The sequence below is a fragment of the Nerophis ophidion genome, linkage group LG11 (genome assembly GCF_033978795.1).
Source record: "Nerophis ophidion isolate RoL-2023_Sa linkage group LG11, RoL_Noph_v1.0, whole genome shotgun sequence".
NCBI classification, from domain to species: Eukaryota; Metazoa; Chordata; class Actinopteri; order Syngnathiformes; family Syngnathidae; genus Nerophis; species Nerophis ophidion.
In genome coordinates, this window is record NC_084621.1 from 39,466,978 (window position 1) to 39,494,033 (window position 27,056).

At 38.3% G+C, this 27,056-nt stretch overlaps 2 protein-coding genes and 1 long non-coding RNA gene across 4 annotated transcripts in view; 2 read left to right on the top strand and 1 right to left on the bottom strand.

Moving 5' to 3' along the window:
• mrpl13 (mitochondrial ribosomal protein L13) overlaps nt 1–13,832 on the bottom strand; it is an 18,703-nt gene extending 4,871 nt beyond the window's left edge. Inside the window, exons 1-5 of the mRNA XM_061915887.1 lie at nt 13,705–13,832; nt 8,908–9,031; nt 7,474–7,567; nt 7,222–7,282; nt 5,341–5,427 (exon numbers count right to left, since the gene is read on the bottom strand). Coding sequence (XP_061771871.1) covers nt 5,341–5,427; nt 7,222–7,282; nt 7,474–7,567; nt 8,908–9,031; nt 13,705–13,731 — 393 coding nt within the window. The 5' untranslated portion in view covers nt 13,732–13,832. The remainder of the gene's footprint in view (nt 1–5,340; nt 5,428–7,221; nt 7,283–7,473; nt 7,568–8,907; nt 9,032–13,704) is intronic.
• Nucleotides 878–6,107, top strand: LOC133562066 (uncharacterized). The gene is made up of 3 exons (XR_009808830.1): nt 878–940; nt 4,522–4,616; nt 5,901–6,107. It is a non-coding gene; the product is annotated as an uncharacterized LOC133562066 (long non-coding RNA).
• Nucleotides 13,833–14,157: 325 nt separating the features above from the next.
• dscc1 (DNA replication and sister chromatid cohesion 1) lies at nt 14,158–24,113 on the top strand. Of its 2 annotated transcripts, none has more exons than XM_061915894.1 (9): nt 14,158–14,466; nt 14,561–14,729; nt 20,068–20,202; nt 21,496–21,604; nt 21,754–21,892; nt 21,958–22,010; nt 22,075–22,229; nt 22,319–22,467; nt 23,850–24,113. In XM_061915894.1, the coding sequence occupies exons 1-9, from the start codon at nt 14,297–14,299 to the stop codon at nt 23,959–23,961; spliced, it is 1,191 nt and encodes a 396-aa protein (XP_061771878.1). In that variant the 5' UTR covers nt 14,158–14,296; the 3' UTR covers nt 23,962–24,113. The 2 variants fall into 2 exon arrangements, with proteins under 2 accessions (XP_061771878.1, XP_061771879.1); XM_061915895.1 differs by having other exon boundaries at nt 14,160–14,466; nt 21,514–21,604.
• Nucleotides 24,114–27,056: the final 2,943 nt, after the last annotated feature.

The following is a 27,056-nucleotide window of genomic DNA, read 5'->3' on the forward strand; positions in this document are numbered from 1 at the left end:
ATTTAGTCAGCCACCGATTGTGCAAGTTCTCCCACTTAAAATGATGACAGAGGTCTGTAATTTTCATCATAGGTACACTTCAACTGTGAGAGACAGAATGTGAAAAAAAATCCAGGAATTCACATTGTAGGAATTTTAAATAATTTATTTGTAAATTATGGTGGAAAATAAGTATTTGGTCAACCATTCAAAGCTCTCACTGATGGAAGGAGGTTTTGGCTCAAAATCTCACGATATATGGCCCCATTCATTCTTTCATTAAAACGGATCAGTCGTCCTGTCCCCTTAGCAGAAAAACAGCCCCAAAGCATGATGTTTCCACCCCATTGCTTCACAGTAGATATGGTGTTTTTGGGATGCAACTCAGTATTCTTCTTCCTCCAAACACGACGAGTTGAGTTTATACCAAAAAGTTCGATTTTGGTTTCATCTGACCACAAGACATTCTCCCAATCCTCTGCTGTATAATCCATGTATCCATTTTGAGATATATATATATATATATATATATATATATATATACATACATATACAGTTGTGAGCAAAATTATTCAACCCCCACACAATTTTGGTGTTTTAGCAAGTTGGACATTTATTCCGTATTTTGTCTATAGTCATATCAAATAAAGATGCATTAAATAGACAAATGCAACTTGAATTACAACATTATATTTTGTAACATTCCAAACAGTGTCATTTCTCTTAATATCTCATTGACAAAATTATTCAACCCCTTGAAGATCATAACTCTTAAGAAAACATTTTGAAAAAGGTCTTTTCAATCAGGTGTTGAAAACACCTGTAGATGTGATTAGAACCATAACGAGCAACAATTAAACTGATTGAAAAAGACTGTAACGCTCAGCTTCTTGTAGATGGTCAATGGTGTATTTGCAACATGGTGAAGTCCAGGGAGTGGTCAAAGAAGTCAAGAGAGGAGGTAATTTCTCTTCATAAGAAAGGATATGGATATAATAAAATAGCAAAGGCATTACACATTCCAAGAGACACAGTTGGGAGCATAATTCGCAAGTTTAAAGCTAAAGGCACAGTAAGTACTAAAGATGCATGTAACTAGGGGGTTGAATAATTTTGTCAATGAGACATTAAGAAAAATTTCCTTTTTTGATATTTTGTAGAATACAGTCTTACAATTTAAGTTGCATTTGTCTATTTGACACATCTTTATTTGATATGACTATAAACAAAATACGGAATAAATGTCCAACTTGCTAAAACACCAAAATTGTGTGGGGGTTGAATAATTTTGATCAAAACTGTATATATATATATATATATATATATATATACATACACATATACACATATGTATGTATATACATATATATATATATATATATATATATATACACACACACACACATACATACATACATACATACATACATACATATATATATATATATATATATATATATATATATATATATATATATATATATATATATATATATATACAAACCCCGTTTCCATATGCGTTGGAAAATGTAAATATAAACGGAATACAATGATTTGCAAATCCTTTTCACACCATATTCAGTTGAATGCACTACAAAGACAAGATACTTAATGTTCAAACTCATGAAATTTATTTTTTTTTGCAAATAATAATCAACTTAGAATTTCATGGCTGCAACACATGCCAAAGTAGTTGGGAAAGGGCATGTTCACCACTGTGTTACATCACATTTTCTTTTAACAACACTCAATAAACGTTTGGGAACTGAAGAAACTAATTGTTGAAGCTTTGAAAGTGGAATTCTTTCTCATTGTTGTTTTATGTAGAGCTTTAATCGTTCAACAGTCCGGGGTCTTCGCTGTCATATTTTACGCTTCATAATGCGCCACATATTTTTGATGGGAGACAGGTCTGGACTGCAGGCGGGCCAGGAAAGTACCTGCACTCTTTTACTACAAAACCACGCTGTTGTAACACGTGGCTTGGTAGTGTCTTGCTGAAATAAGCAGGGGCTTCCATGATAACATTGCTTGGATGACAACATATGTTGCTCCAAAACCTGTATGGACCATTCAGCATTAATGGTGCCTTCACAGATGTGTAAGTTACCCATGCCTTGGGCATTAATACACCCCCATACCATTATAGATGCTGGCTTTTGAACTTTGCGCCTATAAAAATCCAGATGGTTATTTACCTCTTTGTTCTGGAGAACACCACGTACACAGTTTCCAAATATAATTTGAAATGTGGACTCGTCAGACCACAGAACACTTTTCCACTTTGCATCAGTCCATCTTAGATGAGCTCGGGGCCAGCGAAGCCAGCGGCGTTCTTTGGTGTTGTTGATGAATGGGTTTGGCTTTGCATAGCAGAGTTTAAACTTGCACTTACAGATGTAGCGACCAACTGTAGTTACTGACAGTGGTTTTATAAAGTGTTCCTGAGCCCATGTGTTGACATCCTTTACACACTGTTGTCGGTTTTTGATGCTGTACCGCCTGAGGGATCAAAGGTCCATAATATCATTGCTTGCGTGCAGTGATTTCTCCAGATTCTCTGAACCTTTTGATGATTTTACGGACCGTAGATGGTAAAATCCCTAAATTCCTTGCAATAGCTCCTTGAGAAATGTTGTTCTAAAACTGTTCGACAATTTGCTTACAAATTGGTGACCCTCGCCCCAGCCTTGTTTGTGAATTACTTAGCATTTCATGGAAGCTGCTTTTATACCCAATCATGGCACCCACCTGTTCCTAATTAGCCTGCACACCTGTAGGATGTTCCAATTAAGTGTTTGATGAGCATTTCTCAACTTTATCAGTATTTATTGCCACCTTTCCCAACTTCTTTGTCACGTGTTGCTTGCATCAAATTCTAAAGTTAATGATTATTTGCAAAAAAAAAAAAGTTCATCAGTTTGAACATTAAATATGTTGTCTTTGTAGCATATTCAACTGCATATGGGTTGAAAAAATTATTTGCAAATCATAGTATTCCGTTTATATTTACATCTAACACAGTTTCCCAACTCATATGGAAACGGGTTTTGTATATATATATATATATATATATATATATATATATACATATATATATATATATATATATATATATATATACACACACATAACATACATACATACATAAATAAATACACATAACATACATACATATACGTACATATATACATAACAAATATATACATATATAAACATACATATATACACATATACATATATATATATATGCATGTATGTATACATTTATGTATATACACACACATATATATATATATATATGTATATATATATATATATATATATATATATATATATATATATACCTCACAGTAATCACAAGGGATTACTTGCTTGAATAACTAAAATTTCAACAAGAAAATACCCTAATATTTGTACATAAATGTAATGGTATAGTTAGAATGTCATCCAGGTATGTTTTTAAATGTTTTACTTGAATGCATGTCATTTATTTGCACACAACTTGGTAACAGTTACATCTAAAGTTTTAAGGTAAGAGGTTGTAAGTTAAAACTAAATTGCATTTGCTTGTTTATGATGTATGTGATAAATCATGTAATTAATCACATAAGTTAACGAGTGAATTTAATTTTGACAGCTGTAATATTAATACATATTTAATATATGTATATGACAATCTGGGCTTCACGGTGGAAAAGGGGTTAGTGCGTCTGCCTCACAATAAGAAGGTCCTGCAGTCCTGGGTTCAATCCCAGGCTCGGGATCTTTCTGTGTGGAGTTTGCATGTCCTCCCCGTGAATGCGTGGGTTCCCACCAGGTACTCCGGCTTCCTCCCACTTCCAAAGACATGCACCTTCCGCCTGATTGTAGCTGAGATAGGCGCCAGCGCCCCCCGCAACCCCAAAAGGGAATAAGCGGTAGAAAATGGATGTATGGATATATGACAATCTACAAAGTGCACGGCTCCTGGCGCCACCTACTGATTACAACATGCATTACAGGGAGAAATATGTTTATAAGGTAAAATAAATTGTCATAAAGTTTTAAAAACCTTTAAAATGGTGTGGTCATCTTCTGAGAGTACATATATATATGTCTATGTACTTGATTATGGCTATTATTAGACTTAAGTGTAACATTAATAAAATGATTTAATAATACTTTTTCATAATATTTTCTAATTACTTATGCCTAAACAATTATTTTAGTTATTTGAAATACTTTACAATTGTATTAATTTCATTTAACGTTGAAAAAAAAAAAACTTTTTTCGCCAAAAATAAAAATTCTTGTATTTTTGCAATCATGTATTTTTTGTTGTGTAATTACACATTTATGATTCTAATATTAAACTTCTATGGTTAAACTACAACTTCTTTCTTCATTAATTTTATATTTTATTTTAATCAAAGTAATGAAATTATACTTTTAAAACATGATTACTTTTTTCTGTTAATATATGACTTTTTTGGGTAAATTACAACTTTTTGTTTTTTTTAAATGAATTCATTCATTTTCTATACTACTTATTCTTAATAGGATCGTGGGTAAACTGAAGCAGACTCCAGCTGGCTCTGAGTGACAGGCGGGGTACACCTTGGACTGATATATTACCAGCCAATCCCAGAGAAGATGTAAGAGAACAACCGTTCAAACCTACTGTATGGATAACTTAGAGTTTATTTTGTTTCAGTATTAGAGTCTCTAGTGAAGGTAACATGAATGTTTTGATGTTTTGGGATGTGGGAGGACCCGAGTCGGTAACCGATATAAAAACATGCACACTCCCACGCGTGCCCAGAGATTCTAACCTGGATCCCCTGACTATGACCAACAAGCTAACTATTAGGTCTCTGAGTCGTTACTTGCAAAAAGTACTCAAAAAATAAAAATTTCATTTGTTCCTCATAACATTACGACTTAGTCATCCATCCATTTTTTCCCGCTTGTCCTTTTCCGGGTCGCAGGGGTGCTGCAGCTTATCCCAGCTCCACTTGCGTGAATGAAAGGGAACGCCTTGGACAAGTCTCCACCTCATCTCAGGGCCAACACAGATAGACAGACAACATTCACACTCACATTCAAACACTGGGGCCAATTTAGTGTTGCTAATCAACCTATCCCAAGGTGTGTGTGTTTGGAGGTGGGAGGAAGCTGCAGTACCCAGAAAGAACCCACCCAGTCATGGGGAGAACACATTAGGACTTAATTATTGTAAAATTAAGCTATTTGGTTCCCAATTTAATGCAACTGTGTTCTAATCTGAGCCCTAAGTCAAACTTTGTGCGCAGTCTTACATCAGCAAAACAATTGATAGTGCGCACTAGCGTCTGAAAGAGATGAGGAAATGAAACATACGTGTTCAGGAAAGATGTGTAAGCGCTGCATCATTGTGCGTCGCTGGATGTTCTTAGGCAACATTCCATACACTGCTAGCTTCACTATCTGCTGACAGAAGTGGTTTAAAGGTTAGTGTGCTCAGTAACAAGGATGTGTCTTCAATTCTACAAACAAGCCCTGGAAAAAAATGTTGTAATCACCAGACTTGGAAGATGTTCATTTAGTTTAATTTTGTAGAAAAAAAATCAGATAACAGATGTGACACAAAACTATAAACATTTTAAATTGCAACTGTTTAGTTTTAAGAAACACTAAAAAAAATCTAGAAAAAAATGTGGTAGTGATAGTTTCATTTTTAGATCAAGCAGAGTAAAAAAAATCATGAAGTCATACAATTCTGAAAAAAATTATGGAATCATGAAAAACTAAATAAAAACCACTACAACACACCACTGGTAATTTGTTACACCACCCCTGGCTTTTATAACAGCTTGCATCCTCTGAGGCAGGGACTTATTGAATAAGAAACAAAAGTCTTCATCAATCATGCTCCAATTTTCTCTAATTGCTGTTTTCAGATCAGCTTTGCAGGATGGAGTCTTGTCATGGATCATTTTCGTCAATGTTCACCTCAGATTTGTATTTGGATTGAGATCCAGAATATTTGCAGGCAATGACTTTGACTTTATGTATCTTTCTTTAAGGAAAGTTTTTAAAGTTTTTGCACTTTGTCGAGATGCATTATCATCTTGAAAATGATATCATCTAACTTTTCTTTCCACTGATGAAATAAAATGTGTCCAAACTGTTGAAGTAATCTTGTGCATTTATTGAAGATGTAATGACAGCCATCTACCCAGTGCCATTACCTGACATGCAGCACAATATCATCAATGACTGTAGAAACATGCATGTTTTCTTCAGGCTGTCATCTTCATATCTCAATAGAACAGCATCAAACAAAAGTTCTACATCATCACCTTGCCCAATGCATAGTCACGATTCATCACTAATATAAATTATATATGACTTTCATCCAGTCATTTATAGTTTACCCTTGTTTTTCCTTTGCCCATTTGTACCTTGTTTTTTCATGTGTCGGTTCTAATGACGGCTTTCGGTAAGCTTTTCTGTATTTATATCCCATTTAATTTAAGCGCTTTCTTAATGTTTGGTCACAAACGGTGACTCCAGTTTCTGCCCGTTTGTTCTTTGTTTTCCTGTGTATTTTCTAGTTTGAAAACATATTGCTCGACATTTTATGTCTAAATGCTCATATATTTTCTTTGGTCTACCAGTATGCTTGACTTTTACAACCTTCCCGTTTTGTTTGTACTTGGTCCAGATTTTAGACACAGCTGACTGAACAATTAACATATTTTGCAACATTGCGTGATGATTTAACTTCTTGAAGAAGTTTGATAATCCTCTCCTTTTTTTCAACTGATATCTCTCCTGTTGGAGTCGTGATTTATGTTGACACACCATGTGTAACAGCTGTCCAAGGTGTGAAAACTCGAGTTTAACTGCAGACTAATAAAACAGATTTTATTTGATTCAGATGTTAGCTTTGGAAATTAAAAATTGCAGAGTTGTTTCACTCTGCTTGATCTAAAAATTAAACTGTTACTGACTACAAATGTTTTTGATTATTATTAAAATAATTGTATTGATTTCTTTAAGTGTTTCTTAAAGTCAGAAAGTTGCCATTTAAAATTATTACAGTTTTGTGTCATGTCTGTCATCTGCTTTTTTTCTATAAAATTAAACATCCTACAATTCTGGTAATTCCATATTTTTACAGGGGTTGAAACGCATGAATGACAGGATAAAAAGTGTGTGTGTGTATGTGTGTGTGTCTCTGTGTGTACGTGTGTGTCAAATGTTTGTGCCACTTACAGCTTTCGGATCTTTGTGATGGAGTTGAGCAGCAGTGACTTGTTTGAACCCTCCTGGATAGCTTTGTAAAAGGACAAAAAGAATACTTCAAATTCACAAATTAGACTTCCAAGTCTTTTAGATTTGAGTACATGTCTCCTCATTTATCTTTGCTCCTTTATGACGATGCCTTTATTCCACACAGCAGTCAACTTTTGACCCAAAGAGACTAAAAATGGTGCTTTTCTAAAGCGGCTCTTGGCGTCCTTTTACCCCGTGTGGGACGAGTAGACTTTCTGCTCCCATTTATTTCCAGAGAAGGCGATGTGTTTGGTGTTGATCACCACCACATGATCACCACAATCACCTGCACATACAATACAACACACACAACAGTCCTTTGTGATATTAAATATTATAATTTTCTGCCACTACTAAAAGTGCAAACAAAATAAAAAGCTAGTGATTTTTTACCATGGTAATAATAGTTAAAGTAATCTAAATAATAGTGTTATTCTTTTTTAATAAATAATAAATGCACTACAACAATTACATATATAACATAGTACACATTTCAGGGGTTAATGTATCCGTATTTATTTTTAAATGACTGTGTAAAAAAAAAAAAAAAAAATATTTGAAAAAAAGTCACACAAATATTACTGATAATAATCATTGAACTAATACATTAATTAATATATTAAAAGTGATATACTACAATGTGATATAAAAATGCAAGAAAGTAATAAAAATAAGTCAGGTAAATGTTTTCCTATTAAAAATAAACACATAATACATACATATATGCAAATTCATGTTTATACTAATTATTATTTTAATAGTCAACACATGCAATAATACAATAAGCTAATACATTTCATATCAAATTATGTGGTACCGAAATGTATACTAAATATTCAGTTACATAATGTGTGCAAAATATAAAATATGTGAACATGATTTAGTTATTTAATGTGATAAAATATGTTAGAGAGCCACTCAATAGACACTTTATTATAATATAGTTGATATTTACTGGAATTATAAACAGGAATTACAGGTGAATGGTTTAACATCAAATTTACCTTTGTAGGCATAAGATATTTAAATATAGTGAAATAATATCAATATCATTCTGTTACTTCATGTTTAAGCTCAACTAAAAGGGACTGTTTGCAACATTTACACAGATGCCTGGAGGGCGCCAACTTTCCAATGTATTTTACACAGTATATCCCGTCCTCTCACGGCTTCTCCTACATAAAGGCGTAATTGTGTACATACGTAACACTTGCACACGCATTAGCTTTAAGTGTTGTTAGGTTATTATAGCAATTTGGATAGCTAACGTTAGCTGTCATTAAATGTATATTCTATCATAACAACAACAACATGACTGCAAATTGTTCGATGCTTCTCTTGGACTGCTTTTGAATGTCTGCATGCACTCCGTAAAAAACAATCATTTTATGCAGGCCGGTAAAAAATCTTTATAACCGGTACATAAACTTTGTAATTGTGAAAAACACAGACAATTGTCAAACAAATGTGTTCTGTTAAACCACTAAAGGTAAAGGTAATATAAGCTAGCCGGTGGTGTTTTGGTTATATTTTTTGCTTTGAAAAATGTTGCTGTAAGGACGTTGCAAACAGCACTTTTAATGTGCTAAATTGGCTTAAAATGTAAAACAAAAACAAAAAACTCACTGAGTGCATGGTAAATAGGTTTGTGCTTCCCTTGTAGTCGAACTGAACACATGGTCGCTATCTTCCCAGGAGGCTGCAACCTAGCATCGATTAAGAACCAAGCACGAGCAAAGGTGGCCCATTGCTGAAAGGACATAAATATAGAACATTATTATTTCATTCAAATATCACCAACAAACAATATACAGTAATTGCATTCCAAAAGGACATTAAATGCATTTTATGCCAAATGACCAATTAGTCCATGCATACAACATAAGCTATACCAGTAATTCTGAAACTGTGGTACACTTACCGCTAGTGGTATGTGGGTTCCATCTAGTGGTATGCCAAATATTTGATTGATTATTTAAGTACAATGGTTAAAGTTCTTATATTCAAACTGTGTTACTGTTAAAACTGTTTGTAATGTTACTGTGGCCATAAATATGAAATATACTTGTTAAAGAAAACTTGTTTTACTTTTAATTAATACTTAGGCCTACAAAGGTAATATGGAATGCACTCCCAACAGGTGTAAAAGAAAGTGCATCTCTATCCTCCTTCAAACCTCCAGGCAACTTCAACCCTAGACAAACACCCACCCCCCTCCACATCCCACCTCCCCGGATTGTAAATTATCAAATGTAAATAATCAAATGCATATACCGGTACTTGTTCTTATGCTTTCTCACTATGTCCACTTCTTGCTGTACATATCCTACGAAGTCAGACCTACACTGTTTCAATGTCCATTTCTCAGGTGATGCAATTGTTGATGACTGAAGTGCTGATATCAACCAAACCACCCCCCCCCCTCCACATCCCAACCCGCGGATTGTAAATAATGTAATTAATTAAATTTATATACTCAATAATTAACTTGTGTGATGACTGTATGATGCTGATAGTATATATTTGTACCATGAATTGATTTACGTGGACCCTGACTTAAACAAGTTGAAAAACTGATTCGGGTGTTACCATTTAGTGGTCAATTGTACAGAGTATGTACTGTACTGTACCGTACAATCTACTAATAAAAGTTTAAATCAATCAATGAAACTACGCTACTGTATTCTAATGTTGGTTATTGGGTATCGTTTGAATTCGAATGATTCCGAGTCTCGATTCCGATTCCTCACGATTCTCGATTCAGATTCTTTCTTTAAAAAAAAAAAAAAAAGCAGGGTCAAAAAAAAGTTTGGGATATTTTAAATGAGCTAGCTAACCTACAGTCTTTCTGAATGAAATAGTCTGACATTCTCCATCAATTTTAATTATATTAACTTTTTATGAACTTTACTATAAATTCCTCACGGGGCTGTTTTCAACTAGAATAAAAAGATCTAATTTATGAACTTCAATATAAATATTATAAATTATGAGTACATTTTCACAGGGGTACACTTTCATCAAGAGAGCTTTATTTTTCAAAACCTCATGAAAACACACCTACACATAAGTGTATGAAAACACACCTACACACATAAGTGTATGATGCTGCAGTACATAAACATGTTACCGTGCTCCCACTGATGGGCTAACCTGGTGCAGAAAAGCAAATAAACAATAAGAAACAACTTGCAAAACCCAGTCCAGATTAGCAGCAGGTACAGTATAAAATCAGAGACAGTTGTTGTTTAGGAAAATGACCATATCCGCCTTCTCAGGCAGGATGCGTGAGCGTTCTGGACAGATAGTGTCTCCTGTCGAAGACGGCACACGCATTTATTTGTACTCCATGAACTCGGAGGTGCTTCATCATGTTCGACGTGCACCCTCCTAAGCACGGAACAGTCCTGTCGCACGTGTTACATTTCGCCGATATTTCATTTTTTTAAGTAAATTAAAGCCACACTTTCGACCGTCGACGCCTGCTATCCATGCTTGACTGACTCGCTCGGCTACATAGGCTCGGCTATGCTAACACTTTCGGCGGTGGGCGCTTCTTCAATCAATCAATCAATGTTTAATTATATAGCCCCTCGTTGGTGTTCAGCGGCTTCTTCTTCCGGGTCGCCAGACTTACTATTTTTTTCCGGTCGGTGGACTGGGTATCGAAACTAGGAATCCAAATTTAAACTTTTGAACGATTCCGGGAGAATCGGAAAGTTACTCCCGGTTCCAAACGATACACGATACTCAGTACCCAACCCTAGTACTAGGGAGTGTTTTAGGAGGTGATACTTGTCTTGGTAAAAAAAAAAAAATGTTTGAGAACCACTGGGCTATACTACCAAAAACAGGACAAATTAACATTTTTAATAACAATCTCAGACAGCTGAGATTCAATGAATGAATTGTATTACAATTAAACTGCAGTATTTGCATACCAGATAGACAGAACTTTATTGATTCCTTCAGGAGTTCCCTCAAGAAAATTAGAATGACGAATAAAATTAGATGAAGTGTCTAAAATGTAACAGTGATAACACAAACTACAAAATGTCAACACAACTGATGCACATCAGAAATCTACTAAATGCTTTACGACTGACTCACAATTCTTACTGTTCTTCATTTAAACCAAGTCATGTACAAACCCTGTTTCCATATGAGTTGGGGAAATTGTGTTGGAGGTAAATACAAACAGAATACAATGATTTGCAAATCATTTTCAACCCATAATCAATTGAATGCACTACAAAGAAAATATATTTGATGTTCAAACTCATACATGTTATTGTTTTTTCGCAAATACTAATTAACTTAGAATTTCATGGCTGCAACACGTGCCAAAGTAGTTGGGAAAGGGCATGTTCACCACTGTGTTACATCACCTTTTCTTTTAACAACACTGAATAAACATTAGGGAACTGAGGAAACTAATTGTTGAAGCTTTGAAAGTGGAATTATTTCCCATTCTTGTTTCATGTAGAGCTTCAGTCGTTCCAACAGTCCGGGGTCTCCGCTGTCGTATTTTACGCTTCATAATGCACCACACATTTTTGATGGGAGACAGGTCTGGACTGCAGGCGGGCCAGGAAAGTACCCGCACTCTTTTTTTACGAAGCCACGCTGTTGTAACACGTGCTGAATGTGGCTTGGCATTGTCCTGCTGAAATAAGCAGGGCCGTCCATGAAAAAGACGGCACTTAGATGGCAGCATATGTTGTTCCAAAACCTGTATGTACCTTTCAGCATTAAAGGTGCCTTCACAGATGTGTAAGTTACCCAAGCCTTGGGCAATAATGCACCCTCATATCATCACAGATGCTGGCTTTTGAACTTTACATCGATAACAGTCTGGATGGTTCGCTTCCCCTTTGGTCCGGATGACACGATGTCGAATATTTCCAAAAACAATTTGAAATGTGGACTCGTCAGACCACAGAACACTTTTTCACTTTGCATCAGTCCATCTTAGATAATCAAGGGGCCCAGAAAAGCCGGCGGGGTTTTTGGATGTTGTTGATAAATGGCTTTCGCTTTGCATAGTAGAGCTTTAACTTGCACTTAAAGATGTTGCGACAAACTGTATTTAGTGACAGTGGTTTTCTGAAGTGTTCCTGAGCCCATGTGGTGATATCCTTTAAGATTGATGTCGGTTTTTGATACAGTGCCGTCTGAGGGATCGAAGGTCAAGGTCATTCAATGTTGGTTTCTGGCCATGCCGCTTACGTGTGGTGATTTCTCCAGATTCTATCAACTTTTTGATGATGTCAAAAATCCCGAAATTTCTTGCAATTCCACTTTGAGAAACGTCGTTCTTAAACAGTTTGACTATTTTCTCACGCAGTTGTGGACAAAGGTGTGTACCTTGCCCCATCCTTACTTGTGAAAGACTGAGCATTTGTTGGGAAGCTGTTTTTATACCCAATCATGGCACCCACCTGTTCCCAATTAGCCTGCACACCTGTGGGATGTTCCAAATAAGTGTTTGATGAGCATTCCTCAACTTTATCATTATTTATTGCCACCTTTCCCAACTTCTTTGTCATGTGTTGCTGGCATCAAATTTTAAAGTTAATGATCATTTGCAACAAAAAAAATGTTTATCAGTTTGAACATCAAATATGTTTTCTTTGTAGCATATTCAACTGAATATGGGTTGAAAATGATTTGCAAATAATTGTATTCTGTTTATATTTACATCTAACACAATTTCCCAAGTCATATGGAAACGGGGTTTGTATTTATGTGAAGAAACCCCATATACGAAGTTATAAATGTATAAAAAGTGTGTTAATAATGGACTAAAAGTAAAACACCAATTTATGTGGGTGATTTTAGTCTACTATAGTGCTTGGTCTGGTTGAACTACTGCATTGTTTTTTTTTTTACAAATTGAGATTCTGCGGCAGGCAGCACTATGTCAGAGGGGTGAGTGCGTCTGCCTCACAATACAAAGGTCCTGAGTTCGATCCTGCGCTCGGGATCTTTCTGTGTGGAGTTTGCATGTTCGCCCAGTGACTGCGTGGATTCCCTCCTAGTACTCCGGATTCCTCCCACTTCCAAAGACATGCACCTGGTTGGCAACACTAAATGGTTCCTTAGTGCGTGAATATGAGTGTGAATGTTGTCTGTCTATCTGTGTTGGCCCTGTCATAAGGTGGCGACTTGTCCAGGGTGTATGCCGCATTCCGCCCGAATGCAGCTGAGATAGGCTCCAGCGACCCCGAAAGGGACAAGCGGTAGAAAATGGATGGATTGATGCAGATTCTGCGACCCCAAAGGGAATAAGCGGTAGAATGGATGGATGGTGTAGTGTTAGTGGCGAGTTGCTAAAGCTAACGTCGTGAACTGATGGCGACTTTTAGGGCAAACGTGTTATTGTGATATATAATAAATAAAGTATTTAATAAAGTAACCTACCTGCGCTGATCTAGAGAAACTTGACATTTTGACGATTATAGCGTCATCCTCAACATACTTGACCCTCAACGTGAATGGCTGTGCATCAAGTATTTGTACTCGGTTGAAACATTGAAGTTCATATAACATTCCGCACATACGGGGTACTCTTAACCCTGCATAAAACACGTTGTATTTATTTAAATGTGTGATATTTTTCTGAAGTTTTTTTATGTACTCTATTATTAAAGAACGTTATTAGGATGGAGTAACATTTGAAAAAAAATACATTCAACCGGAGTCCGAAATCATTTTCTATTTTGTACCATGAATTGATTAATGTGGACCCCGAGTTGAAAAACATATTCGGTTGTTACCATTTAGTGGTCAATTGTACGGAATATGTACTGCATTGTCCAATCTACTTATAAAAGTTTCAAAAAATTCTACACGGATTTATTTTGAGGTGACGCGCAGTAAACGTCTTTCCGGCGACACAACAGCGCGGGTAATTTCGCATAGCGGTGACGTCACTCGTTAGCTTCCTCACTCTTTAGGACTACCATCAAATGGTCTGCTTTCACTCATATCCTTCATTTATGTGTTGTAAAAAATGAGGACTTTGGAGGAAGTTCAGGCGACGCTTGAGATCGCCAAGCTGAAAGAAGAAGACCTCCAGAAAAGTGTCCAGTGTTTGTCATTTGGAGACAGCGTGTCCTCCGATGACTACTGCCTCATGGAGCTGGACGACACCTTGTGTCAACACATAGAAGCTGGACACAGGTAAGAGGTCAACTTCAACGTGTCTTAACAATACTAACTGTGATTTCGTGTGCGTGTGTGTGTGTGTGTGTGTGTGTGTGTGCGCGTGTGTCAGCTTGGTGATCAGAGGAGACAAGGACGAACACGCCGTGTTGTGTAGCGGAGACAAGACGTACGACTTAAAGATTGCACACACGTCCAACCTGCTGCTCCTTCTGCCCGGATGCAAAACACATGAGCAACTAACCAACAGCCAGGACAGCACCCACGTGATTGATGCTAATGTAAGTTGCATTACCTTGCAGGTGGATACTTCCAAGAAGTATCTTTGTGTGGCGAGGCCCGTGAGCGTCACACAGTGCAACTAGTTAATATGGGCAAAATGATAACAAACCCAAATCCCACCGCACCAGTGAGGATATATTTCAGTTCAAACCTTTGGATCAAGATGAGCCTATCAACACAGAGTCAGTTTGCCGAATGTGTGCAAATATGACAAACCTGCACCTGCAGGGGTGACCGTGTCAGCAACCCAAGGGTTCCTGGTTTGATCCCCCAGCTTCGACCAACGTCCGCTGTGTCCTTGAGCGAGACGCTTCACCCTTGCTCCTGATGGGTCATGGTTAGGGCCTTGCCTGGCAGCTCCCGGCGTCAGTGTGTGAATGAAGTGAAGTGAATTATATTTACAAACCCCGTTTCCATATGAGTTGGGAAATTGTGTTAGAAGTAAATATAAACGGAATACTATGATTTGCAAATCCTTTTCAACCCATATTCAATTGAATGCACTACAAAGACAAGATATTTGATGTTCAACTCATAAACTTAATTTTTTTTGTACATAATAATTAATTTCATGGCTGCAACACGTGCCAAAGTAGTTAGGAAAGGGCATGTTCACCACTGTGTTACATCACCTTTTCTTTTAACAACACTCAATAAACGTTTGGGAACTCAGGAAACTAATTGTTGAAGCTTTGAAAGTGGAATTCTTTCCCATTTTTGTTTTATGTAGAGCTTCAGTCGTTCAACAGTCCGGGGTCTCCCTGTCGTATTTTACGCTTCATAATGCGCCACACATTTTCGATGGGAGACAGGTCTGGACTGCAGGCGGGCCAGGAAAGTACCCGCACTCTTTTTTTTACGAAGCCACGCTGTTGTAACACTTGTCTTGCTGAAATAAGCAGGGGCGTCCATGATAACGTTGCCTGGATGACAACATATGTTGCTCCAAAACCTGTATGGACCTTTCAACATTAACGGTGCCTTCACAGATGTGTAAGTTACCCATGCCTTGGGCACTAATACACCCCCATACCATCACAGATGCTGGCTTTTGAACTTTGCGCCTATAACAATCCGAATGGTTATTTTTCCTCTTTGTTCCAGAAGACACCACGTCCTCTGTTTCCAAATATAATTTGAAATGTGGACTCGTCAGACCACAGAACACCTTTCCACTTTGCATCAGTCCATCTTAGGTGAGCTTGGGCCCAGCCATGCCGGCGGCGTTTCAGGATATTCTTGATACATGGATTTGGCTTTGCATAGTAAAGTTTTAACTTGCACTTACAGATGTAGCGACCAACTGTAGTTACTGACTGTGGTTTATGAAGTGTTCCTGAGCCCATGTGATGATATCCTTTACACACTGATGTCGGTTTTTGATGCAGTACTGCCTGAAGGATCAAAAGTCCGTAATATCATCACTTACGTGCAGTGAGTTCTCCAGATTCTCTGAACTTTTTGATGATTTTTACGGACCGTAGATGGTAAAATTCCTAAATTCCTTACAATAGCTCGTTGAGAAATGTTGTTCTAAAACTGTTCGACAATTTGCTTACAAATTGGTGACCCTCACCCCATCCTTGTTTGTGAATTACTTAGCATGTCGTGGAAGCTGCTTTTATACCCAATCATGGCACCCAACTGTTCCTAATTAGCCTGCACACCTGTGGGATGTTACAAATAAGTGTTTGATGAGCATTCCTCAACTTTATCAGTATTTATTGCCACCTTTCCCAACTTCTTTGTCATGTGTTGCTGGCATCAAATTCTAAAGTTAATGATTATTTGCAACAAAAAAAAAAATGTTTATCAGTTTGAACATCAAATATGTTGTCTTTGTAGCATATTCAACTGAATATGGGTTGAAAAGGATTTGCAAATCAGTGTATTCCGTTTATATTTACATCTAACACAATTTCCCAACTCATATGGAAACGGGGTTTGTATATAGCGCTTTTTCTCTAGTGACTCAAAGCGCTTTACATAGTGAAACCCAATTTCTAAGTTACATTTAAACCAGTGTGGGTGGCACTGCGAGCAGGTAGGTAAAGTGTTTTTCCCAAGGACACAACGGCAGTGACTAGGACGGCCGAAGCGGGGATCAAACCTGGAACCCTCAAGTTGCTGGCACGGCCACTCTACCAACCGAGCTATACCGCCCAATGGGTGAGCGTGGCAATAGTGTCAAAGCGCTTTGAGTACCTTGAAAGTAGAAAAGCGTAGAAAAGGTGTTAATTATGTGCCTCACAATACGAAGGTCCTGAGTAGTCCAGGGTTCAATCCCGGGCTCAGGATCTTTCTGTGTGGAGTTTGCATGTTCTCCCCATGAATGTGTGGATTCCCTCCGGGTACTCCGGCTTCCTCCCACCTCCAAAAACATGCACCTGGGGATAGGTTGATTGGCAACGCTAAATAGGCCCTAGTGTGTGAATGTGAGTGTGAATGTTGTCTGTCTATCTGTGTTGGCCCTGCGATAAGGTGGGGAATTGTCCAGGGTGTACAACCCCTCCTGCCCGAATGCAGCTAAGATTGGCTCCAGCAACCCCCCGCGACGCACATAAGAGCGGTAGTGTGTGAGTGCCGTGATCCGTTTGGAGGTGAATACACATAACCCACGTGCTTCAGTCACTGCTTTTCTGTTCCGCCCGGGGCTCAACCCTGGGTCGTCCACCTGAGGCGAGTGTGCTGACTACAAAGCTAAAAGCCCAGGCTATCAATTTGGTATGTAACACTGTTCTTGAAGTTGTCAGGGAGCTAAGAGTTACCAACCTACGTACACACGGCTGGCCTCTGTTATATACTGATAACTTTTTTTAAGAATACTCACATCTTAAAATTACAATTTTAATGTTGATAATGTGCAAGTTTTAGAACAAAAACCAATACATTTTATGAGAAGTAGAAAAAGTATTTTGTCCAACCATTTCCCCTAAGATATGCATTAAAGCTGTATTACATGAAGTGTTTTATCTAATTCATCGAACAAACTAAACAATAGATGACTTTATTACTAAAATAATCCATAGTTTTAGTGCTAGAGTGCGCATGAGAGTGGTGTGTGGGTGCAGTGACGTGCGGTGAACTATACACCAGGTGAGGCATAGATACTTTTGGAGTTTGTTTTCTTTTTTTTTTTAACTTAAATTCATATGAGCAGTTCTAACCATTGTTGATTTAGGTTGCACACTAGAATAACAGGAGAACGAAAGGAGTAATTTGCTTTCATAAAAACGTTATAATGATATTATGGTTTGACAAATTGGTCCAAAAAGTATTTGAGAAAGTTGTTATTAAATATTTTTGGTCCTATTTTCTTTTAAAAAAAATAAATCAAGTATTGTGAGTGTATCTTACCTTTCTGTATTTGTACCTGAAGCAGCAAAACACCCACAACCGCTGGCTTACGCTAATAAAAATGCCATGTTTGTTATAAATACCGTATTTCCTTGAATCGCCGCCGGGGCGCTAATTAATTTAGAACCTCTTCTCATTCCTGTGCTTACGAAAGGCATGTGGTAAAAGTAAGCATGCGCTAATTATTTTAAGACTTCTTCTCACTCCGGCACTTACCAAAGGTATGCAGTAAAAATTTCAGTGTGATGTATGGTTGGACCTTAAATACTACTGAATAACTCTTAATCCTCTTCCCTTTATGCGATTTCAAATTACCAGTGTTGAAATCAGCCCCCTCCATTTTGAAAATTATGACAGAGGAAGTGTCACACGTGACGTCACGAGTTTGACCAGGCGGTAATACTAAGCAAGCGCTAATTATTTTGGGACGTGAGTTTGACCCAGCAGTAATTCAAGGCAGGCGCATATTATATGCCCTGCGGCAATTCAAGGAAATACAGTAGTTTAAAAAAAGAAAAAAAGGCTGGATTCTGCTGGAGAGACATGTCTGCTAGCTTTACCGCCCCAATTTCTCCCAGTGTGGTGAGTCAGATTACTGCTGAGGCATTGAACAATATATCACCCCCTACTTTGAGGCAGAGGTACTTGCTGCCTCATGGCCTGCCTTTTCCCCGTGGCATCAGACACGCGCCCCGTCTCACGCACAATGCACTTTGTGTGTAACCGTGGAGGCACCACATGTGTCTGCCTCACTTCTGGTCTGCTGTGTTATTTTGATCAGGAAACACAGAATTTCCGCGATTTACACCTTGAAAATTATCCAAATTTACAGAAACCACACCAAAATCACATAGAAAGCATAGACCAAAAGAGAAATATTCACATTTATTTTATTACTCTGTTTTTTGAACATCTGATAGTTAAGCCTTTTACCCCTCCTAGTGGTAAGGTGAGGCACTGTCTCACTTGCCTCCCCTGACAGCACGTCACTGTGTGGGTGCAGTTATCTGTATGGCGGCCAAAAGCAGAGATTTTTATCCGTGTTTTATTTTTATTAATGGGCACATGTAGATAGTGTAATTTCAATGTTAATGTACATTTATTGGTAACAAAGTGAAAGTTATGGCAAGCAGAAAACTATTTTACACATTAAGGCTATAAAGCATAAAATATCCGATTACTCAATTAATACGACAAACTAATAGAGTATTTGATTACTGTAATAATGGATGGCTGCAGCCCTACTATTTAATACAAGTTTAGTTAGCTTACTTAGATTTATTTCGCATTTCTCAATGCACACTAAACATTTATTTCTGTTTGTTTCCATGCATGCCGCTACTTAAGACAAAAAAATGTTCATAACATTGTCACTGTATTTTCTACTCAATTGTGTTTGAATTCTTTAGTTTAATTTAACTAAACAATTCACATAATTTAAAAACATGTCTGTAAAAACTACAGTTGTATAAATTACCTTAAATAAATTACTTTAAATTCACAATATCTAGCCATCCATTTTCTACCGATTGTCCCTTATGGCATCGCGGGGGGTGCTGGAGCCTATCCCAGCTGCACACGGGCGGAAGGCGGGGTACACCCTGGAAAAGTCGCCAACTCAATTTTTTTTTTTTCATTCTTTAAAATAATTTCAATATTTTTCAATCAGTCAATCAATCAGTGTTTATTTATATAGCCCTAAATCACAGGTGCCTCAAAGGGCTGCACAAACCACAACAACATCCTCTGTAGGGCCCACATAAGGGCAAGGAAAAACTCACCCCAATGGGACGTCGACCATGATGACTATGAGAAACCTTGGAGAGGACCACATATGTGGGCAACAGTCCCCCCCCCCACCACCCACCCCCAGGGGACCGAAAGCAATGGATGTTTTTCAGTTATACTTGTGTTTCTTTTTTGGAGTTTGCACAATAACAACAAAATCACAGTGCATCGTATTCTTTCCTCTGTTTCCAGATCTGGGGCTTTTGCAGTAGTTACTGGGAAGTGCGGAGACATCGTCCGAGGCTGAAGAAACTGTTGAGAGTTTTAATGGAGAACCCTTATGAAGGACCTGCTATTGCGGGACAGCAGGAGAACACAGAGAACACGGTAACATGCATGTCACATGTCGCATGTTATCTAACAACACATGCTGCACTAGTTATGTTGGACCTGAAGGAAAATTAACAGCGTATTTCATGCACTAAATGCGTCTCCCAGACCTCTTACTAGTGATGGGTATCGACTACATTTTAACCGAAATTAGTACTTGATTGGTACTTAAAAAACGGTGCCTAAACTGTTACTTAAAATGGTGAAACATACTAATATTTGTAATTTAAAAAAAAAAGAAAAAAATCACGAGGGAGGCGCTGGACATTGAGTCCGAGTGGACGATGTTCCGTATCTCTCTTGTCGAGGCGGCAGATTGGAGCTGTGGCCGCAAGGTAGTGCCTGTCGTGGCGTAATCCTAGAACCCGCTGGCTCAATTTTTGTTTCATCTAACATCACCTGGACAAAGATAAGACCTTCTGGAGGAAAGTTCTGTGATCAGCCAAATTTTAACTTTGCAGTATGTATACTTTTGACCCAGCAGATTTGCTCACATTTTCATCCATCCATCCATTTTCTACCGCGTATTCCCTTTTGGGGCCCCGGGGGCGCTGGCGCCTATCTCAGCTACAATCGGGCGGAAGGCGGTGTACACCCTGGACAAGTCGCCACCTCATCGCAGGGCCTACACAGATAGACAGACAACATTCACACTCACATTCACACACTAGGGCCAATTTAGTGTTGCCAATCAACCTATCCCCAGGTGCATGTCTTTGGAGGTGGGAGGAAGCCGGAGTACCTGGAGGGAACCCACGCATTCACAGGGAGGACATGCAGACTCCACACAGAAAGATCCCGAGCGTGGGATTGAACCCAGGACTGCAGGACTTTCGTATTGTGAGGCAGACGCATTAACCCCTCTTCCACCGTGAAGCCCCTCATATTTTCAGTAGACCCATAATAAATTCCTAAAAGAACGAAGCTTCATGAATGTTTTTTCTGACCGACAAGTATGTGCTCCCATCACTCTATCACAAAAAAATAAAGGTTGTAGAAATTATTGCAAACTCAAGACAGCCCTGACATTATCTTCTTTGCAAGTGTACGTAAACTTTTGACCACGACTCTATGAAGATTGTGTTTTTCACAGAAAGGAATGACAAGTTTTTACTCACATGCAGTATCCATCCATGCATCCATTTCTACCGCTTATCCCTTTTCGGGGTCACGGGGGGTGCTGGAGCCTAGCTAAGCTACAATCGGGCAGAAGGCAGCATGATTATGCTAATTAGATGGTGATCACATACAGCTAGACCTCAGTCATGTGAGAGACACTGTGTGTGACAGGTTATTCGTGCGTTGCAGTACACCATGGACGACCTGCTGGAGACAATCCAGGCCAGTGAAGAGGAAATAAAGAACCACTTGAAAACCCTCCACGCCTGTCAGATTAACGGTACATTTTTATACCCAATGTTTTCTTGTTGAGAAGCCATTTCTGTGTTCCTTGTGCAATACAATACAACTGAGCACTAGTATCTCTGCAAAGGCAAGTGAGGTTGTTCAAGTGTGCCAATAACCAAACAGAAGATGTCGTGTTTCCAGGCTTCTGGCGTGTGCTCGACCCAGACTACGAGATGAAGTTAGTGGGTCATGTGACCCAGCTGGTGGACTCTGAGTCGTGGTCTTTTCACAAGGTTCCTCTTCAAACCAGTCTGGAGGAGCTTGGCCCGCTAGAGCCCAGGTTGGAGTCAGCATCACTTCAGACTTTGAATATTGATGAAGAAATGTTTTTGTCTTCCATGACAGGGAGATGATCGAGCACTGTTTCAACTGCTACGGGACACGTTACATTGAAAACGGTGCATAGCACAATTCCTGGGAAATGTTCACATGGAGTTTTAATATCCGCTTGCCTCCAAACAGGCGAGGTGTTCTACGCGCTGGATGAGGCTAAAGTTTGCCGGGCCACGGCACTAATGTTGCTGAACAACGCCGTCAAGTTCAACCTGGGGGAGTTTCAGGAGGTGTGGCAGCAGAGCGTCCCAGAAGGAATGAGCACCAGACTGGACCAACTGAAGGTTTGCCTCCATCATCCACTCACCACACTGTTTCGTGTAATTGTACATACAGTATATAGCAAGTATGAATATTCATGTACGCCCTCAAGAGTGTCGCCCTGGTGGACCGCACCGCTCGCCCCGAGACCATCTGCCTGCTTAACGTGCAAGATCTCCCTGAGGACACCTTGGAACGCTTTAACCATCTCTTCACACTGCGAGAGAAATGGACTGAGGAGGATATCACACCATATATAGAGTGGGTGGCATCTCCTTTTTTAGAGTCGTGTATGAACATCCATCCATTTTCTACCGCTTGTCCCTCTCATGCCTTATATTAAAAGTGTGGCAGTGAGTCAGCCCTCTGAGAATTCCATATGCTCAGGTACTCCGCTACTTTCTGAAAAGTATATTTTGGGACATTTGCCCCAGACTGTTTACTCTCTCTTACTAGGAACAAAAAAATGATTTTGCTTTTAAACGTAAAAAAAAAATTCTTAGCAGATTTAAAGAAGAAAAGTTAGATTTTTGACATTTTGTCCCTCAGTAAATTTTTGCTGTACAACATTTTTAGGAGGAGGGGGTGCAGCGGCGGCGGTGATGACCAAGAAGAACGTGGAGTTGGAATATAATTACAACACTTTATGTACATATTTATTTATATACATATTTATATAATATGTAACTACAAGCTACATTCACAGACAGAGTCCCATTGCTTTTATGAGCGGTCGAGCGAGTCAAAAGTCGAAAAAAAAAAATATATATATATATATATGTATATATACACATTTTTTTTTTTTTTTTTGTGGCTACCGTAATTCTTTTGTGGCGGGCCGCCACAAATAAATGAATGTGTGGGAAGCCCTGCAATACCAATATTGGAGCCTTGATTATTGGCCAATACAAATAATAATTTGATATGGTGTATTATTAAGAAAAAAAGAATCCAAAATGTTTCTGTACTTTTTAAAAAAATAAGAATGAATGTACTATTTGGCTTTGGAGTATTGTTGAATAACAACCAGTCTATCGTACACCTGTGAAAGAATTACAGATTTAATTTTTTTTATTTAACATGGGAGGAAAAAAACACCTTGGAAACATCCAGTATAATGGAGAAACACAACAATTATGGCCAAAAAAGAGCAGAAATGTACTGAAAGGACAAAAAAGTCAGCCTCTGTCCCCCAAAGATGAAGACAAATACAACTTTCTTATACCCTTAAACATGTAGGACTTTTATGTAATTTGGCTTTGAAGATAATCAAATCTAGAGCCCCTCCATTTCAACCTGTGACTGAGGAGTATTGAGCAACCACACAGGCTGTAAATGAACCTAACGTTGGATAAACTTTCCCATGTTAGAGCTATGGTAAACTGTGTGTAAACTTTTGACTAGTACTACTTACATGTGTTATTTGAAGGTGGGTAGAAAGCTGGGTAGGAAAAATCTTATTAAAAAAATTAATACTAAACTTATGCACCATGATGCCTCTCAACGTGTCCAATCTAATTGTAGCAGCAGTTTTAGCAGCAGCATGCACTATGACAAAAACGAGGCAAAGAAAGCGGAGCATAATAGGAAATTAAAATGTATGTAATTTTATTTGTACACTCTTACCTCCCTCTATTCTCCAGGGATCTGTGTGGCGAGAAACAGACGACCGGAGCGCTGCTTACCAAATACGCTCGATCTTCTACGCAAAATGGCACCAAGGTGTTCAACTCCAGAAGGCCTATCTCTACATGAACATTATCACTCACCTCGCGTCACATCTCATTTACATGTTTATATGTTTTAATGTTCACTCTTGGAATATATTCTGCTTACATTTAAGGGAGAAATATTCCATCTACTCTAGTTGTCATACTTTGTAAAATAAAATAAAAAAGTTTAAATAATACATGTGTATATATTCCATCATGCCTACACTGCAAAAACTGGAATCTGAGTAAGATTAAATATCTCAAGTAAGGGGGATATTTGCTTATTTTCTGTCTGATAAGATAATTATTCTCACTAAGCAGATTTGATGTTAGTGTTTTACTTGTTTTAAGTGTTTTGGTCCTAAATGATCTCAGTAAGATACTACAGCTTGTTGCTGAGATGTTATGTCCTATATTGAGTAAAACATGCTTAAAACTAGAATATCAACTGTTGCAAAGCTGTGTCATTAACACAAGTATAAAACTACTTTTTTAGGGCAATAATTTCTTATTTCAAGTATGAGAAAAAAGAAAAAAAAAAGACTTTGACACAATTGTGTCTCATAATTAAAACAGATGACAGCCAGATCGACTTTGCTGTTTTATTTTCAATGAAACAATAGAACATACATTCTCAAAGTAGTACTGTACGAAAGCCTATGGTGTGGCGTCATACTTGCCAACCTTGAGACCTACGATTCCGGGAGGTGGGGGGCGTGGTCGGGGTTGGGGTGGAGGCGTGGTTGTGGCGGGGGGCGTGGTTAAGAGGGGAGGGGTGTATATTTACAGCCATTTCACCAACTCGAGTATTTCATATATATATATATACATTTATATATGTATGAAAAACCTAACTTTCAGTGAATTCTAGCTATATGTGTTTTTTTATTATATATATAAATAAAATAAATAGTTGAATTTCAGACGGCACCTATCAAATACAAAGAAATAAAAACACAGTTGTTCTACTAACTGTACTGTGCTTGCTGGTTACTAAAAAAAAAAAAAAAAACACTTGCCTTTCACTATTTGAGTAACGTCACATCTGAGTTTCCAGAAGATGGCGCCAGAATGTGCTTTGCCCTGCCGTCTCTCGCTGTCAGCTCTGTTAGTTTTTGTGTTGTTTGCGTTTATTTTCGTCTCTGCCAGCTCACTGCTTGTGTATGACCGCCAAACACTGTTGGATGTTTGCCCCTCTCCCACTGATATGATCAACTTCGACGGTTTTTCGACGTCCCAGTCAGCTTTTTCACCTGGCCGGATTCCCGCCTTCCTTTCCCGCCTCGTGGCTCCTCTCCCCCGGCACCTGCGGGCTATGTGTCATGCCTTGCTACTTTTGCACATGGTCGATGCATTATATGCTAAATTCGGGTGTTTTTGGGTCAGTCGAGAAATAATTAGTCTCGTTGACGGCGTTTCCATTCACGCTGTTTATTTAACGTCATTGCAACTGCGATGGCGTCGTTTGGCCTCCAGATGGCAACAGAGACCACATAATCCCCATTTATGGCTCTGAAGCTTACAACTTGAAGTTCATGATTAGTTAAGTGCAGTTTATATTTGTTATTATGCACGCTTTTATATTATATATTGTATGCACATTCATGTACTGCTACATATTGTGTATATAATCGGATTGTAATTTTTCCTCTTTTCTCAATTTGTTTAGACCACACACACACACACAAATTCACATCTACCTTTCAGCAATAAAGATGATTTAAGGATTCTATGGCCAGAATCTGTCCGTGTCCCAACTCTAAAAAGAACTACTATACCTTCCTAACAAGTACAGTTGGCACAGTACAGTAAACTGACAGTTAATATTTAAACATTTACGATGTGACATTTCTAACAATTTTGAAAAGAAATAGTTCATGCACATTCAGATGAATTCTTTTAGAATTAAATTACAATTAAATATTTTTGGGCCTGGGTCCGGGTTGTATATATTGCACTAGTTGACTGAAAGAACACACACTTGGCGCGATGTCTTTGGTATCGATGGAAAAATGCATTTTTAAAACTAAATGATTTGCCTGAGCGGCTAGTAGACCCCGAGAGTAACAAGCAGTTCCCTTGTTGCATTTCCACTAAGAACAATAAATTATTTTTTAGTATAAGTTTGCTGGTTTTAAGAAATGCAATGCCGAGTGCATATCTTTATGTCAAGATAATGGCACCAGCATTTACTTAATTTAAGAATATTTTTCAACATATTGAGCAAAACTGGCTCTTATTTATTTTTTGTATCAAGAAAAGTGCACTTTTTATTAGTGACAATATACTTATTTTAAGGTATTTTTGGGTGCATTTAAGTTAGCTAATTTGACTTGTTTTGGAAAGTCTTGACAAGCCAAATTTTCTTGTTCTATTGGCAGATCATTTTGCTTCGTTCAAATAAAATACCCCTCATGTTTGTATATTTTTTTCTGGTTTTCAGCACTGACTTTTTGCAGTGTACCTTGATATTTACTGACCCACTGTTATTCCGGTGTCGGTCCACAAGGTGGAGACATCAATATAAGTGAAACGTCTAATTTGAAACTAAGTCCAACAGATGACGTCTGAGTTGTTTGTGCTTGCATGCAGCTTCTTGCAGCCCACGTCAGCACTGATGTGTGTTTGTGTGTGTGTGTGTGTGTGTGTGTGTGTGTGTGTGTGTGTGTGTGTGTGTGTGTGTGTGTGTGTGTGTGTGTGTGTGTGTGTGTGTGTGTGTGTGTGTGTGTGTGTGTGTGTGTGTGTGTGTGTGTGTGTCACCCCATGAGTTCAGCAGACACTGACAAAAAGTGAGTTAAAGCCTGTTGCAACATAGGTTCAACACAAACGGTTTCCAACAGGACTTTTGTCTACACTGGCTGGACTTGTCATCACTGATGGGAATTCTGACTCATCAGTTGATTAGGCGTGTGTGTGTGTGTGTGTGTGTGTGTGTGTGTGTGTGTGTGTGTGCGTGCGTGCGTGTGCGTGTGTGTGTGCGTGTTACTCATCCCCTTAGCGACCTGACATTGAAGTCATAGGAGCTACTACATTTTGGGAGTGGACTTGTTTTTGTTTTGTTTTTAAATATCGTCATATCAATAAACTCTGTCAGCATGGAGACAAATGTGTCTTTTTAATGCAAGCAAACAATGGGTT

Excerpts from the sequence above, each read along its gene's own strand:
- dscc1 (XM_061915894.1), top strand. The coding sequence starts at position 14,297 with ATGAGGACTTTGGAGGAAGTTCAGGCGACGCTTGAGATCGCCAAGCTG. Across the intron at positions 21,893-21,957 it reads CTTGGCCCGCTAGAGCCCAG|GGAGATGATCGAGCACTGTT; the intron begins GTTGGAGTCAGC and ends CTTCCATGACAG. Across the intron at positions 22,468-23,849 it reads GATATCACACCATATATAGA|GGATCTGTGTGGCGAGAAAC; the intron begins GTGGGTGGCATC and ends TCTATTCTCCAG.